At 44.7% G+C, this 12,320-nt stretch overlaps 1 protein-coding gene and 1 long non-coding RNA gene across 2 annotated transcripts; both read right to left on the reverse strand.

Moving 5' to 3' along the window:
• Positions 1-619: 619 nt before the first annotated feature.
• On the reverse strand, positions 620-6,474 carry LOC108640545. The gene is made up of 3 exons (XR_001921246.1): positions 6,457-6,474; positions 4,940-4,975; positions 620-685 (listed from the first exon to the last, which is right to left on the reverse strand). It is a non-coding gene; the product is annotated as an uncharacterized LOC108640545 (long non-coding RNA).
• A 2,083-nt stretch (positions 6,475-8,557) lies between these two features.
• On the reverse strand, positions 8,558-12,314 carry EXOC8 (exocyst complex component 8). The gene is made up of 2 exons (XM_008923596.3): positions 11,299-12,314; positions 8,558-10,671 (listed from the first exon to the last, which is right to left on the reverse strand). Exons 1-2 carry the CDS (start codon positions 12,274-12,276, stop codon positions 10,063-10,065), a joined length of 1,587 nt encoding a protein of 528 aa, XP_008921844.3. The 5' UTR covers positions 12,277-12,314; the 3' UTR covers positions 8,558-10,062.
• Positions 12,315-12,320: the final 6 nt, after the last annotated feature.

Genomic DNA, 12,320 nt, shown 5'->3' on the forward strand with positions numbered 1-12,320 from the left:
CAGGGGTGCTGAGTGGAGGGGTGGCAGGACTGCGGAGCGGCGTGTGAGGCTGGATGCCGGTCTGTGAAAGGTGCAGGGGAGGTGGGGATGAGGGGTGCTGGGCTGGGCAGGGCGCGAGGCGGTGGCGATCCTTGCGGGGCTGGGATGCGGGGCGGCGGCGATCCCGGGTTGCGCGGGCTGGGATGCGGGGCGGCGGCGACCCAGGATGCGGGGCTGGGATGCGGGTTGCAGCAGCTGCGGTCGCCCCCTGCTGGTAGTTCCACCGCGACGCCCTGTAGCGGCCGCTTCCCTGCACGCCTGTCCATCCCCTGTTTGGCCGTGACAGCTGCCTGAATTCACAAGGATATTCACAATATTTTTTGTGTTGCTTTGCTTTTTTGTTTTATTTTTTTTAGGGGGGTTTTCCTTCCTTTGTGCCTAGAGCTGGCAACAGGATCCTGTATGCCCCATGTGCGGTGTCCTGGGGTGCCATCAGGTTACTGATTTATTCCATTAGCCACAGCTTAGAGATCACAGCTTCACACTGAGGCTAGTTGTCCACTGGCTGAAGTCACTCACAGGACACTGAATATTGGCATCATCCTTGTTTGCAGCTTGCTGTAGCCGTCTGCAGCGCGGAGCTGTGAGCAGGCATGGCCCCCAGTGTCCTCAGCACCCCTCAGGTCCAAACTGCACAGCATCCCCACTAAGCAGCATGACAAAATTGTGCTTACAGGTACATAATGGACATAACTCTCCTTCCCCCAGGGACAGCTGGGACATATACACTGAAAGCTCCCAAGCCACCCATAGTGAGGATATTTTTCATTTCCTTAGTGGCTACTTTTGCTTCCTACCCTAAAACACCTCCACTATCAGGCATGTCCTGGTATAAGTACAAATAGGCTCTGCTGCACTCGTTTCTGGAGTTTTCCTGTACCACTTGTGCAGTGCTGGCAGCACAGCTAGACCTCAGGGGGTGAGACCTGGCACAGCATGTTTCTCAGCTCTCATATGCTCCATGGACCACTTTGGAGGGTTTTTTTGAAGCAAGCAAAACTTGATACTTGAACTGCTCACAAACAGCAGGAGGAAAACACTCTGGGTTCTACCCAATTTTAATTTGCAGACCCCAGTATTTTCCAACACAGGTGCAGTCCATCTGTCACAAACTTAAGGCAACTGACAATGGGGTTGATTTCCTTAGTTCCCTTCCCCTGCAGATAACCCTTAGGGCCTGCAGACAATAGGTTGCAAACTGTTGGTGTTGATAGATGATCTTCCTCCCCTTCATGCAGCCTGGAAAATTGCTTGCTTGTCTCTTATTAAAACAAATTAAATATTCCAACCCCAAACAATGCTATAGCTAATAATGGAAAGAGGAACCAGTTTAGGATCTGAGTCTCCTACCTCCTGATTCTTTCCATCCCCACCCCTCTGCTCTGGCATCCACTTCTTAGACTTTAATTTAATAAAAAAGTGCACAGATGTGTCAGGGAGGGTGTGTGTGTGCATACAGACTCACAATGTTAACCAGAACATCTGAGCAAGGCAAGGGACAAAAAAAATCATTCCAAAGGTATCAGTGTTTCAAACTGTGGCCTTAATGCAGGGCTTGAGCTGGCGAGGTGGGGAATTACAGTCTTTTCTACATCAGGAGCACCAAAAAAAATCACTTTCTGCCTTTCCTACTCCTGAGAGGCTCTTCTGCCTTGGCCAAACAATATTTTCTGCATCAGCACCTCGGGATGGGAGCCAGTCATAGAAAGAACCAAACACATATAGCATGAATACAGATATACAGAGCAAGAACACATTTAGTGCTGCAGAATCCTGGAGGCAAGCTTGGCTTGCAGCTCCCATATATGTGTGCCAAGGTACTTGTATGTGCTGCAGTACAGACATGTTCAAACCCTTGCACAGCAAAATACTGGAGCTATTTTAAGGATGGGAAAGCATCTGGCTAGCAAACAAGCTTTGTATGTTTGGGCCTGGCTCTTTTTAAAGCCTTGTTTCTTCCAGAATATTGGAACTAATGAAAATGCCTGCAGTAAAATACCCGATAAGCCTCTCCTCCTCAATAGAGAGGGTAAATGCATGTCATTTTCCAATTAGCTCTTGCTCTGAGCAATTATGTTGATCAAATAATTGAATAAGTGACAGGAATGTGAATTCTGGAGACAGTTAATTTAATTCATCTTCCATTTTATAGCCTGATTTGCATGAACACATAAACCAGGCTAATGTGTTATTTATAACTCTGAAAATACAATTATAACAGTCAAACATGAAGAGTTGTGTGTGCAGAGAGGAAGGTTTCTGCTAGTAAATTATAATAACAGCATAATGAGGGAGTTTGTTCTTTCTCACCATCATGTTGGACAGGAAGGATGTGAGGCTTGTGTTTGAAGGAGTGAACAGGGTTGGTGTCAGCAATAGCAGGTGGAGCAACAGCCCTGACCTGAACATGGGGCAGAGGGGCAGCTGAGGCCTTACCCTCCTGTTCTGTGAAACATCATGTATGCACTGCCCCAGGGACTTGTCAGTGAGCTCTAAACATCCCCCCAGCTCCCCATACACTGCTCTCCAAGTGAAGCTGAGCACCATTTTTGAGAGAGAAGCAGGACTGTGATCCTGGGCATGAAGGTGGGTGCAAAAGAGACAAACTAGGTGTTTCCTACTTGGGATTGGTCTTGGGTGAGCATCGTGGTACTCTGGAAAAAGCTCCAGTCGAGTGTCCTCCACAGCAAGGTACCTGTAATAACCCTTGTGAACCTGGTCCCAATTTCCATTAAAAGCATCAATTCTGCTTTTGAGTTTTCTTTAGGAAAAATAATAGTAATTAAAAAAAAAAAAAGCTTAACAGGAAAGCAAACCATTTGATTTTCTTATTAAAGCTATCTTTAGATTGCCTTAACTTATTGTACCTTTTATCTGAACCCCCTGTAGCAACCTGGCCTACCATCCAACAGGAACTAATTAGCAGAGATATACAATAATAAAAGTAGTGAACAGGCATGAGCCATCACCTCAAAGGAGTATTACCTGGTTGAGTGTTACACTGGCTGCAAGGAGGAAATTTGTGCAATTAATTGCTTCCTGATTAAAGGCATTTGCAGTCTGGCCCTTAAATCTTCAAGGCCTAAAAACACAAACTGAGTTAAATATGGAATTTGCCCACGGTAGTCAAAAACATTGCCCCAGACAGCAGGATTCAGTGCTGTAATTTTTGGTTGGAAATAAACACTTTCCTGTCTAAGCATCCCCAAGTCAAGTACATAGAAAGTGCTCCACTCAAAGCTAAAGGGCCACAAAAGGACTTGTGTGGGTTTAAAATCCTTACCATTTTCCTGTGAGGACACAATCTTACTGGCATTAATTTTACAGAGCAGGAGGCAGCAGAGGCAGAAACCCCAGGAAGTCTCAGGCTGAAAGGCTATTTAAATGGTAATAAACTTCAAGGGACAACAAAAAGTTGTGACTGATTACAGGCACACCAGGAGAGGGGCTATCTGGTGTGAAGATGGTGGGTGGTGGTGGCGGCACAGGGGCCTTCTGCTCACTACACACATCACGTGTGTCACCAAGAAAACAAGATGGGGTTTAATCCCACTGGGAGGGAGGAGACCTATTTCAGGCCAGTGGACAGCAGGAAGAAAATGCTCACTGTGGGAAGTTCTGGGGTTGGGTAGTGAGGGAGGATAGTGTGTGGCAGGAGCCCAGGGCTATACGAGGCAGCACTGGTGCCACATCTCAGAACAGCAGCTGATCTGGCCTCGCTGTGCACCTTTCACTAAGTATTGTTGTTTTCCCAAGGGCATTTCTTCCACCCTAACACGGTGTCACGTATTACAGCCAGTCAGATGAAGCAACTTCATTTTAGCATGTCCAACTCTATTGTTGCTGCCTCCTGGAAAGTTGCAGCAGTAGTGACTTATGGAGCCTACTGCTCCCACTGAAGAAGAGGCAGGCTTTGTTTGGGACAACAATTTGTCACACTAGAGTTGAGGTGTCCTAGAAACACACACTTTTTTGCTCATGCACTGCCATTGCTCTAGTGTTGCCCCTCCATCACTGCTTTGCCAGTTGGTTTTGCTAAATTTGAAAGAAATTTACTGATGCTCCACTCATGAAAAGCTCTTTAGCCTCTGATTACCTCTGACTATAGGGACTCTCAAATTCAGGGGGACATACCACGCTCTCCAGTGTGTGCTTAGGTCAGAGGCACAAAGATCTTTTCTTGCAACCCTCCCAGTCCCCCTCCTCCCGAGTGACATTGTCATTGGTGAGAGCAAGCAGGGAGGTTTATAGCCTGAATTATGTTAAGACATACACAGACGAACCCAACATGCAGTTTGGCCTCTTTCCTCCACAAAGCCAATCTGGCACCTCTGTTGTAGAAGTTGTATTGTGGAGTGGGAAAACAAACAATCTTGCCAATTGTTAGTGAGGCGGAAAAACAGCAGAATGGGAGCTGCTTATCAGAGACCTGCATTTTGAGACAAAAATTCACTGAGTCCTGAGGAAGGAAGGATTCTCTGCAGAGCTTGAAGTACTCTCCTGACAACCCCATCCTGCCGGAGCTGGGGCTGGGAGCTAGGCCCCTTCCTATTGTGAATACTGGGTCTGAAGAACTGAAAATGAACATAATAGGAATCCCCAGACTGCAACAGTGCTATAAAGCTATAATTAAAACAAAACAAAGCAAAACACATTAGTCTGAACAAATCAGACTGGCACAGACTGTAGTCTATGAATTGTGATTTTTAGGAGCAGTAAGAATGACTGAAAACTCAGGGAACTCAAAGACCAGAAGTGTGGAAAAGTTTGAGGCAAAGTTTTCCATCACTCCATAGGCAGGTTGGGGGGGTGTTTGAATTCAGATCTTAATTTTGCCCAAGTCTGCAGGTGTTTAGATTCACATGCCTCATATCACAAAGAATTTGACTAACTCTCTCACCTTCATGAGCATTTTAATTTTATCCGGATCAGCTTTCTGGAAGGACAGAGAAAGAACTGTGTGTTGGTGCAATTAGCTGATGAGCTGTATGCTTTTTTTTTTCTTTAATAACTTAACATCATCATTAATCCAAGCATCTCCAAGGATTTCCCAAGCAGCAGTGAAGTTAGCATTACCTGCTCTTCTCCCTGGTTCACCTTCCTAGTGCAACACATTCAATAATCACATGTCAACATATTAGCACATCTGAACAAGATTTCCAACAGCTGCAGGGCCAAATATATTTTGAGTAATCTAAGCCAATGCCTCAGAGCCCAGCTCCTGCCATAACGTGAGGAGATTAATTTCTCAGCTTTCATACTTGCTTTTAGCTCTTGTACTGGTCTATGAGAACAAATTGAATGCAATCCTCTCTGCTTGCCTGTACAGTGGGTGCCTGTTTTCCCTGTGCCGAGGTGATGCTCACCAACACAGAGTTCCTGTGGAACCCCGCTGGTCACCCTGCCCATCACAGCTCACTTCCAGTAATTTGGGGAGCAGGTTCTGTCCAACCTCTCGTATTATCTTCTGCTTGTGTGGGAAGTGGGATGCTCAGGCCCTTGAAAGGAATCCAGCTACTGCATGGGGAGGGAGAGAGAATAAATACCACAGGGCCACAGAAGGGTGATCTGAAATTGCCTTAAAACTGCCCTGATCAGTCACATTGGGAAGGGTAATACTGCTCGCAGGTCAGCACAGACCAGGCCTCTTGCAAGTACTTTCTCTCTGGTGTGTCAAACAGAGCACATCTGTAGCAGAGAATCTAGTTCAGCTTGTAACCCTGAAGTTGAGAACTGTATTACAGGGCATGTTGAGGCCACTAAAGCTTTATCAGCAAAGTTTCTTAAATACACAAGAGGTAAAAACTCTGTGTCCAAGGTGGCTCAATCAAATTCTGATCTATTACTCCAGTCATCCATTCCCTTGAAATGATAAAGAGTGTAAACCTATTTTCCCCACAGTTTGCAATGTTTCTCCACTACTTTTCAGAATTTGTAGGGATTGAATTCATATCACAATCCTTCAATGTGTGAGGAAAAAGATATGGCTACAGCCTGTGCTCACAAAGCTGCTTAACAGATAAGTCCCATCCTGGATTTGATTTTCTTCAGAGAAAATATACCGAAGAGTCTGCAGAACTACTAACATTTTTAAGTAAAAGGTAACCCAATTAAATTGTATGAGTTGTGCAGCAGAGGGAATATAATGAGTGTATAAGTTATAAGATTGGTGGTGGGGACCTTCCACGTTACTGTGCTGGAATGCAAAGCTGTGCTGTGAGCATGAAGTCTCATAGGAATTTCAATCCAATATTGAAGTAAAACAACAAGAGGACACACAGGCTTGACTTTGAGAAGTCATTAAGCTGAACATCTTACAACTGAAGCTGAGACAAGTGACTTTTCACATCTCTGCGGGGGCTTGAGGTCTAGCAGAGTGTTTCTCAGGCAGAAGAAAAGTCACATGTTAGTACATACCTTTAGGAAAAGTAGAAAGGCGAGATACTCTGCAGAATGCCTGCCAATGGTAAAGAAACACAGCAGGAAAAGAAAACATGAAGAATTAAAAAATGAACAGTACAAGAATTAGAAAATGCAGAAGTAAAGCACTACCAAGGAAGGAAAAAAGAGCTGAGCCTAGCATCTGAACCATTCACTGCAGCATCTTCATCCCCCAGCATGCGACCAAAACATGCCAAGCCACGCTGCAAGGCAGCACAGCTTTAATGCCCATGCCTGTCCATGGCTTGCTGAGGTTTCAGTGCACAAAGCTCCATCTAGTGAGAAGATGGGTTGTACTGCACATTCAGCATTCAAGTTAAGTATGGATTGACTCCAGCCACAAAATAATGTCTGGAAGGTAACAAACCCTTAAGGGTTACGCTGCCTTGGTGTTGATAATACCTCACACACCGGAAGTCCCATTAGACTAAAGTACAGCCTGTACTCAATTTGAATCAGATATAATGTCGAGAAAACATTTTCTTCCAACTTCACTCAAGTGACTTCGTAAGAATGTAACTGAAGTGACATCACCTGACTTTCATCACTTGGCTGCCGCCTACATCTCCCTCACAAAGGACTGATCCGAAGCTCTTTGACTTCACTGGAAATTTATTAAGTGGACTCCAACTGTGAACTGTCCTCTTTCTGATGGTGATGCAATAAAACCAGAAACACACCACTACTGTCATATGGCTAGAAGTTTTAATACATGGTCTTCATTGTTCAGAAAAGTTATTGCATTAAATCCTTACATAAGTTCATCTGAATTAAAAAAAAATAAATCTTCATTTTACACATCACAATTTTTTCACAGCAGCCTAAGGAAACCAGATTTTATATGCCATTGTGTAAAGAAAAGAAACCTCAACAACCTAGTTCTTTCTCAAATCAACAAAACTGTTATCATAATTTTTTTCTGTTAACTGAACTAACAAAGCATGTTTCATTTAATTGCACACCATTTCTTCATATTATTGTTTTTCTTTTACTATGACTTCAATAGATTCACCAGTTACAAAATATCAATGCTACCTAGTGCAGTTTATACAAACCCACAGGTGTTTGAATTGCGACAGGCACAAGAACAGAATATATGATGACCCAAATGAAATGCTAGATTCCCTGATCCATTAAAACCAACATCAGTGTAAGCCCACTGCTGCATGGATGACAGCAAAGACAAAATCAGTAGGCTCTGTGTGCTATAGATTGATGAAGGGCTCAGTGACAGAGGCATAACAGAGCACGTGGCAGAATTACATTCTACATTTTGTCCTCTGATGAGAGTAAGCACCAGCTTGAAATAGAAGCATGAATAGGGCTCTTTTCCTATTCAATTTTATGCCAATGCTGGGAATCAGGAAGCTATAATTCAGCTTGTTATGTAAAATCCTCAAGCATTGCCATAATCAGTCTTGAGTCCCAGATCTTACCCTTCTCTTACACACAAACACACACACACACTCACAGACAAAGGTTCATCTGTATTTATTTTGCTTTCTTCTGCTGCAAAGGAAATAATGAAATATACCTGTGTTCTCAAAAAAAAAAGCGCCATTCCCTCTCCCTCTCTTCCAAAACACCCATCACCACAGAGAGCTCTCACTTATAATCCACTTGAAAGTATTTCTCAGATTGCTATCTTGGCCCACTTTCAACAGATGACAGGGATTGTATCACTTTGCTATACTTCACTAGGTTATGGTATCAAAAATAGTTCACTAGTGAAATAACCCATAGGGCTCTCTCTTGGACATAATATGTTCATATAAGTTCTAACTCTCACTGTCCCTGTCCTTTAAAACAAAACTAGAGCTATTTCAGTGGGTTTCAATCAGTTTCAGCTAGGAGCAATGAGTTTAGTTACCCTTTAGAAACATTTTGTATGACTTCCATGATTTGCTAGCAAAAGGCTCACGCACTGAAAAGCAAGTGAGCAGCGGCAGCAGGATGCTTTGCAAAATCTGACAGTTCAAAAGGCATTCAAAGAGCAAGAGAACAAAAACCAGCCATGAAGTGAAAACTGCATTGAACTAGTACTGTGAAAATAGGCAGAAATGAAGAAGCTCCAGTATAAGCAGTTATGCAGAATGTTTTACTAGTGACATCTGTTGTTTGTTCGGGCAGTCACAAGGCATTCATTAATACAAATTGCAAAAGCTTTAATTCAAAAGTGCTAGAGGAACAGGATACTCAATTATTACAGTAAAGAACACTTACTGAGGGACTAGTACAAGGTTATTTAGCTGTAACATGATTTTCTCACAAATAAGAAAGTTTGTACCAAAGGGGAAGAAGTTTACCCAGCTCAGAAGTTTATGCTGACAGCTTTCTAAAGCCAGCCTTGACACAAGACTTGGCTTATTTTATTTTCACAGACATATACTGCACCAGACGGCCACCACCACTCAATCCAAACATACAAGCATTTGTATAAACTTCCCCCATTAACATCAGAGTTCCAAACCAAATTCTTGTGATTTCTGCAAAAAAGGCAGTTCTCACTGGTTATTGCTGTATTACAGGAAACAATAGCATTTGCCCGAGACTCTGTATTTTGGAGTTCACATCATTTACCAAAAGCCTCAACACAGTCTCTTCATCAGGTGCTGCTTCTGTACAGCAAAACTAGCATTCTGTCTCTTCCAAACAAAACAGTACCTTCAGACTCTCTCCCTGCCTTGCAAGTCTCAGGAACATTTAGGCCTCTTCACTCTGGTTTCTATCAGCAGACAAAGGCCCATAATGCATTTATGACAGCACCTCAAGAAACAGTGCACACTTCATTCAATGGACGTGACCCCAATGAAATCCATGAGAAAACATGGAAGAGGAACACAGAGAGTAAGGGAAGCAGTTTATTCTCACTCCTCTTGAAGGGAACAAATGGTTCTGACAGCAGGTTTGTTTTCAGAGAGCTGCAATTTAAGTTGACAGGCCAGCTCATTAAAAGAAGAAGCCCTTTCACCCAAACACCAAAACTTATACTGAAAACATTTTTAATTTAGATCTGCCTCTGAAATGAAGATAATCTGAATATTACAAAAATGGAAAAGCCTGCATTGTTACCACACAAATCACACTGTGCAAACTCATGTCATTTATCTGCAGTGCTGAGTCACATCTGGATGGTGGACGTGCCTCACCAAATACCACGCACTGGGAGTGCTCCAGCACTTCCCCTCCTACCAGAACTCTGCCTTAAAGAATTCCTACAGTGACATGATGAGAATTGATCTTTTCCTGTCATATGCTGTACATATATTTAAGACTTTCACAGACAATTAGCCAAAAAATGTGTATTACAGTTATTTCCCAAATCACAAACACTACAAAAGCCCTTCTTACAGGATATGCCATCCGAGGACATGTGACCTCGACCTTCTCACTTTCCCAGCCCCCATCCACCAAGTAAAGCATTGCATGCTTGCAGGCATCGATTCTAAATCTTCAGCTTCTGCAATGCAGCAGCTAACAGTTCTGCATTTTTCAGGGACTCAAAAAACCCCCCACTGAGTTCATATATTCACTGTACAACATTTTCAGTAAGTGCTTCCACACCCTGTCCACAGGACCACTTCACACCACAGAGGTGGTACTTTCCGGATTTACACGCATCAATCTTGAAGCATTTCTCAGATCCTGTAGCTGCTTGGCTGGCTTTCCAACTCCTTCCTCAAATCTTTTTTCCACAACAGGAAGGACAGTTTCATACAGGAAAGAGGCGTTCTGCCTAATGAATGCCTTTTTCTCAGGGTCCTGTTCACACCGTAAACTGTAATCAACATGCTGGACGGCCACCAGGATGATTTCCACGAGACTCTCCAAAAGAACCATATGCAGCTCTGGAAAGTAAAGCTTTAAAGCTTCCTCCAAGAAGGCCATAGTCTGCTTAGTGAAAGCTACTACAGTATAACTAAGGTTGACCCAGCAGTCATCACCTGTGTATTGGTCAAAATTGCCCACCCCACAGCTCCTCATCTCCTCCCTGAGCTTCCCCAGTGCCTCTGGAGTCATTAGGTTCATCTTTCTCCACATCTCCTCAGAGTTGCGGTGCTTGGTGGCCTCAATGATGATATCCTTGTAGCTCTGTAAAGCGCCTTTGATATCCTTCACCAGAAGGGCATGAATGATAAAGGTGAGATCCAGTCCAATCTCGCTAAGCTGCTTGCAGTGCTCTTTAGCTACCTTGGGTATTAATGAAAAGCAAAGGATGTTATTAGTGTGCAGGCCCCTTTTATGTCTTACCAGTTTATCAAATTTATCATCGTCAGAAAAGTGAGAAGTGTTATTCATACTTCACATGTTTCTAATGCTTTTAGAATCTCCTTATTAATGAGAAAGTAATAACTGAAAGATAAACCCTGGCTGCAAAAATACTCTGCACAATTACATTATAACCCGCTCACACACACATAACCGGAAAAAGTTAGTCTTGCCAAAAAATATGGAAATGTAGTCCAGGACACCCTTGGAAAACAAACAGAAAGTCTCGATGTACTTATAATTCAAATATAACTCATCTAAACTTTAGGATCTCCTACTGGTTAAAGGCAAATTAAGAATAAACACATTTTGCATTTCCAATAAAGGCAAGGCTTTTCTTGCTGTGTATTTTTAATCTTAACGCTTTCCTCTGTTAAATTGAAAAAACCCAAACTAACCTCAAATGAATATTAACCTTTCAACGCAGGAAACATCTCTGGAGACCTGCTTAAGAGTCAATAGCTAAACTCGGGTTAGAAAAGATGATTTAAAGCTTTGCAGCCTTTGTTTTGACTTTCATGTCCCACCACCCTCTTTGGATCCTCTTACCTTGACGCACTCTGCCGCAGTTGACAAACTCTCTTTGCTATCAAATACTTGCTTACTGAAGGCATCGACAAACATCCTCATGGAAGAGCGGGCCCAGACAACGAAGGCCGAGTAGCAGCCGTTGTTGCCAGCGAAGTCCGTCTCAAACTCTCTGGCCGTCTCTAGAAGGCTGGTGAAGAAGACGTGGCAGAGCTTGTGGATGTAGAGCAGGGTGGCACCCTCGATGCGCAGCTGTCGGATGGCCGTCTGCACCGCGGCTGCCCGGTTCTTCAGGAAGAGCTCACAGGCCTTGGTGGACTGTCCCAGGCGAATGAGCTGGGACACAGCTCGGCGGGTGGCCCGTGGCCCTCCTCGCAGCGACCGGTCTGGAGACAGCTCGAACACCAGCACGTCTGTGAGCTGCCGGACCCGCTCGTCGACCTTGGCCCGCAGCTCCTTCACGGGCTGGCTCACAGGCTTGTCCCCCAGGTACTCATTGAGTTTATCCAAGAGGTCCACTGCCCCCTCGAAGTCCCGCTGCGCAATGCAGACATCCAGGTCCTCAGGCAGCTCCTGGATCCACTCAAGTGAGAGGTCTACAACCTCCTCCTCAGCAGAGGGCTCCTCCTCCTCCTCTTCCTCCTCATCCTCATCGAAGGGGTTGGTGGATTCGGGGGGTGTTGGGGCAGGCCGGGGCAGGGCCTCCTGCTCCAGGCGCCGCTTCTCGCTGAGGGCCCGGTTGCGCTTGGTCTCCTCGAGCACCTCCAGCCACTCCTTCTTGATCTTGGCGTTTTCAGCCTGAAAGATGCGGCTCTCAGGGAACATGAGCAGCTTGAACATGTCCTTCATGGGCGGGTTGTCCTTGACGTTGACCACAGCCAGCCCGTCGAGGGGGTACAGGGCGTCGTAGCGGTAGGCACCGCGCCGGTTGGGCAGCGCGGTGGCCACGAGCAGGCAGTCGTTCATGAGGAAGGCATGGACCCGCTGGATCTGCGCCATGTGGTCCGCGTCGTACTCCACCAGGTCCCCGTTGTACACCAGGT

Source organism: Manacus vitellinus, unplaced genomic scaffold, assembly GCF_001715985.3.
Source record: "Manacus vitellinus isolate BGI_N305 unplaced genomic scaffold, ASM171598v3 scaffold_37_pilon, whole genome shotgun sequence".
NCBI classification, from domain to species: domain Eukaryota; kingdom Metazoa; phylum Chordata; class Aves; order Passeriformes; family Pipridae; genus Manacus; species Manacus vitellinus.

What these genes read in the sequence shown, in the direction of transcription:
- EXOC8 (XM_008923596.3), bottom strand. Translation starts at nt 12,276, where the DNA reads ATGGCGCAGATCCAGCGGGTCCATGCCTTCCTCATGAACGACTGCCTG. An exon ending in CTGCGGCAGAGTGCGTCAAG is followed by an intron (nt 10,672 to 11,298) that starts GTAAGAGGATCC and finishes TTAATACCCAAG; the next exon opens with GTAGCTAAAGAGCACTGCAA.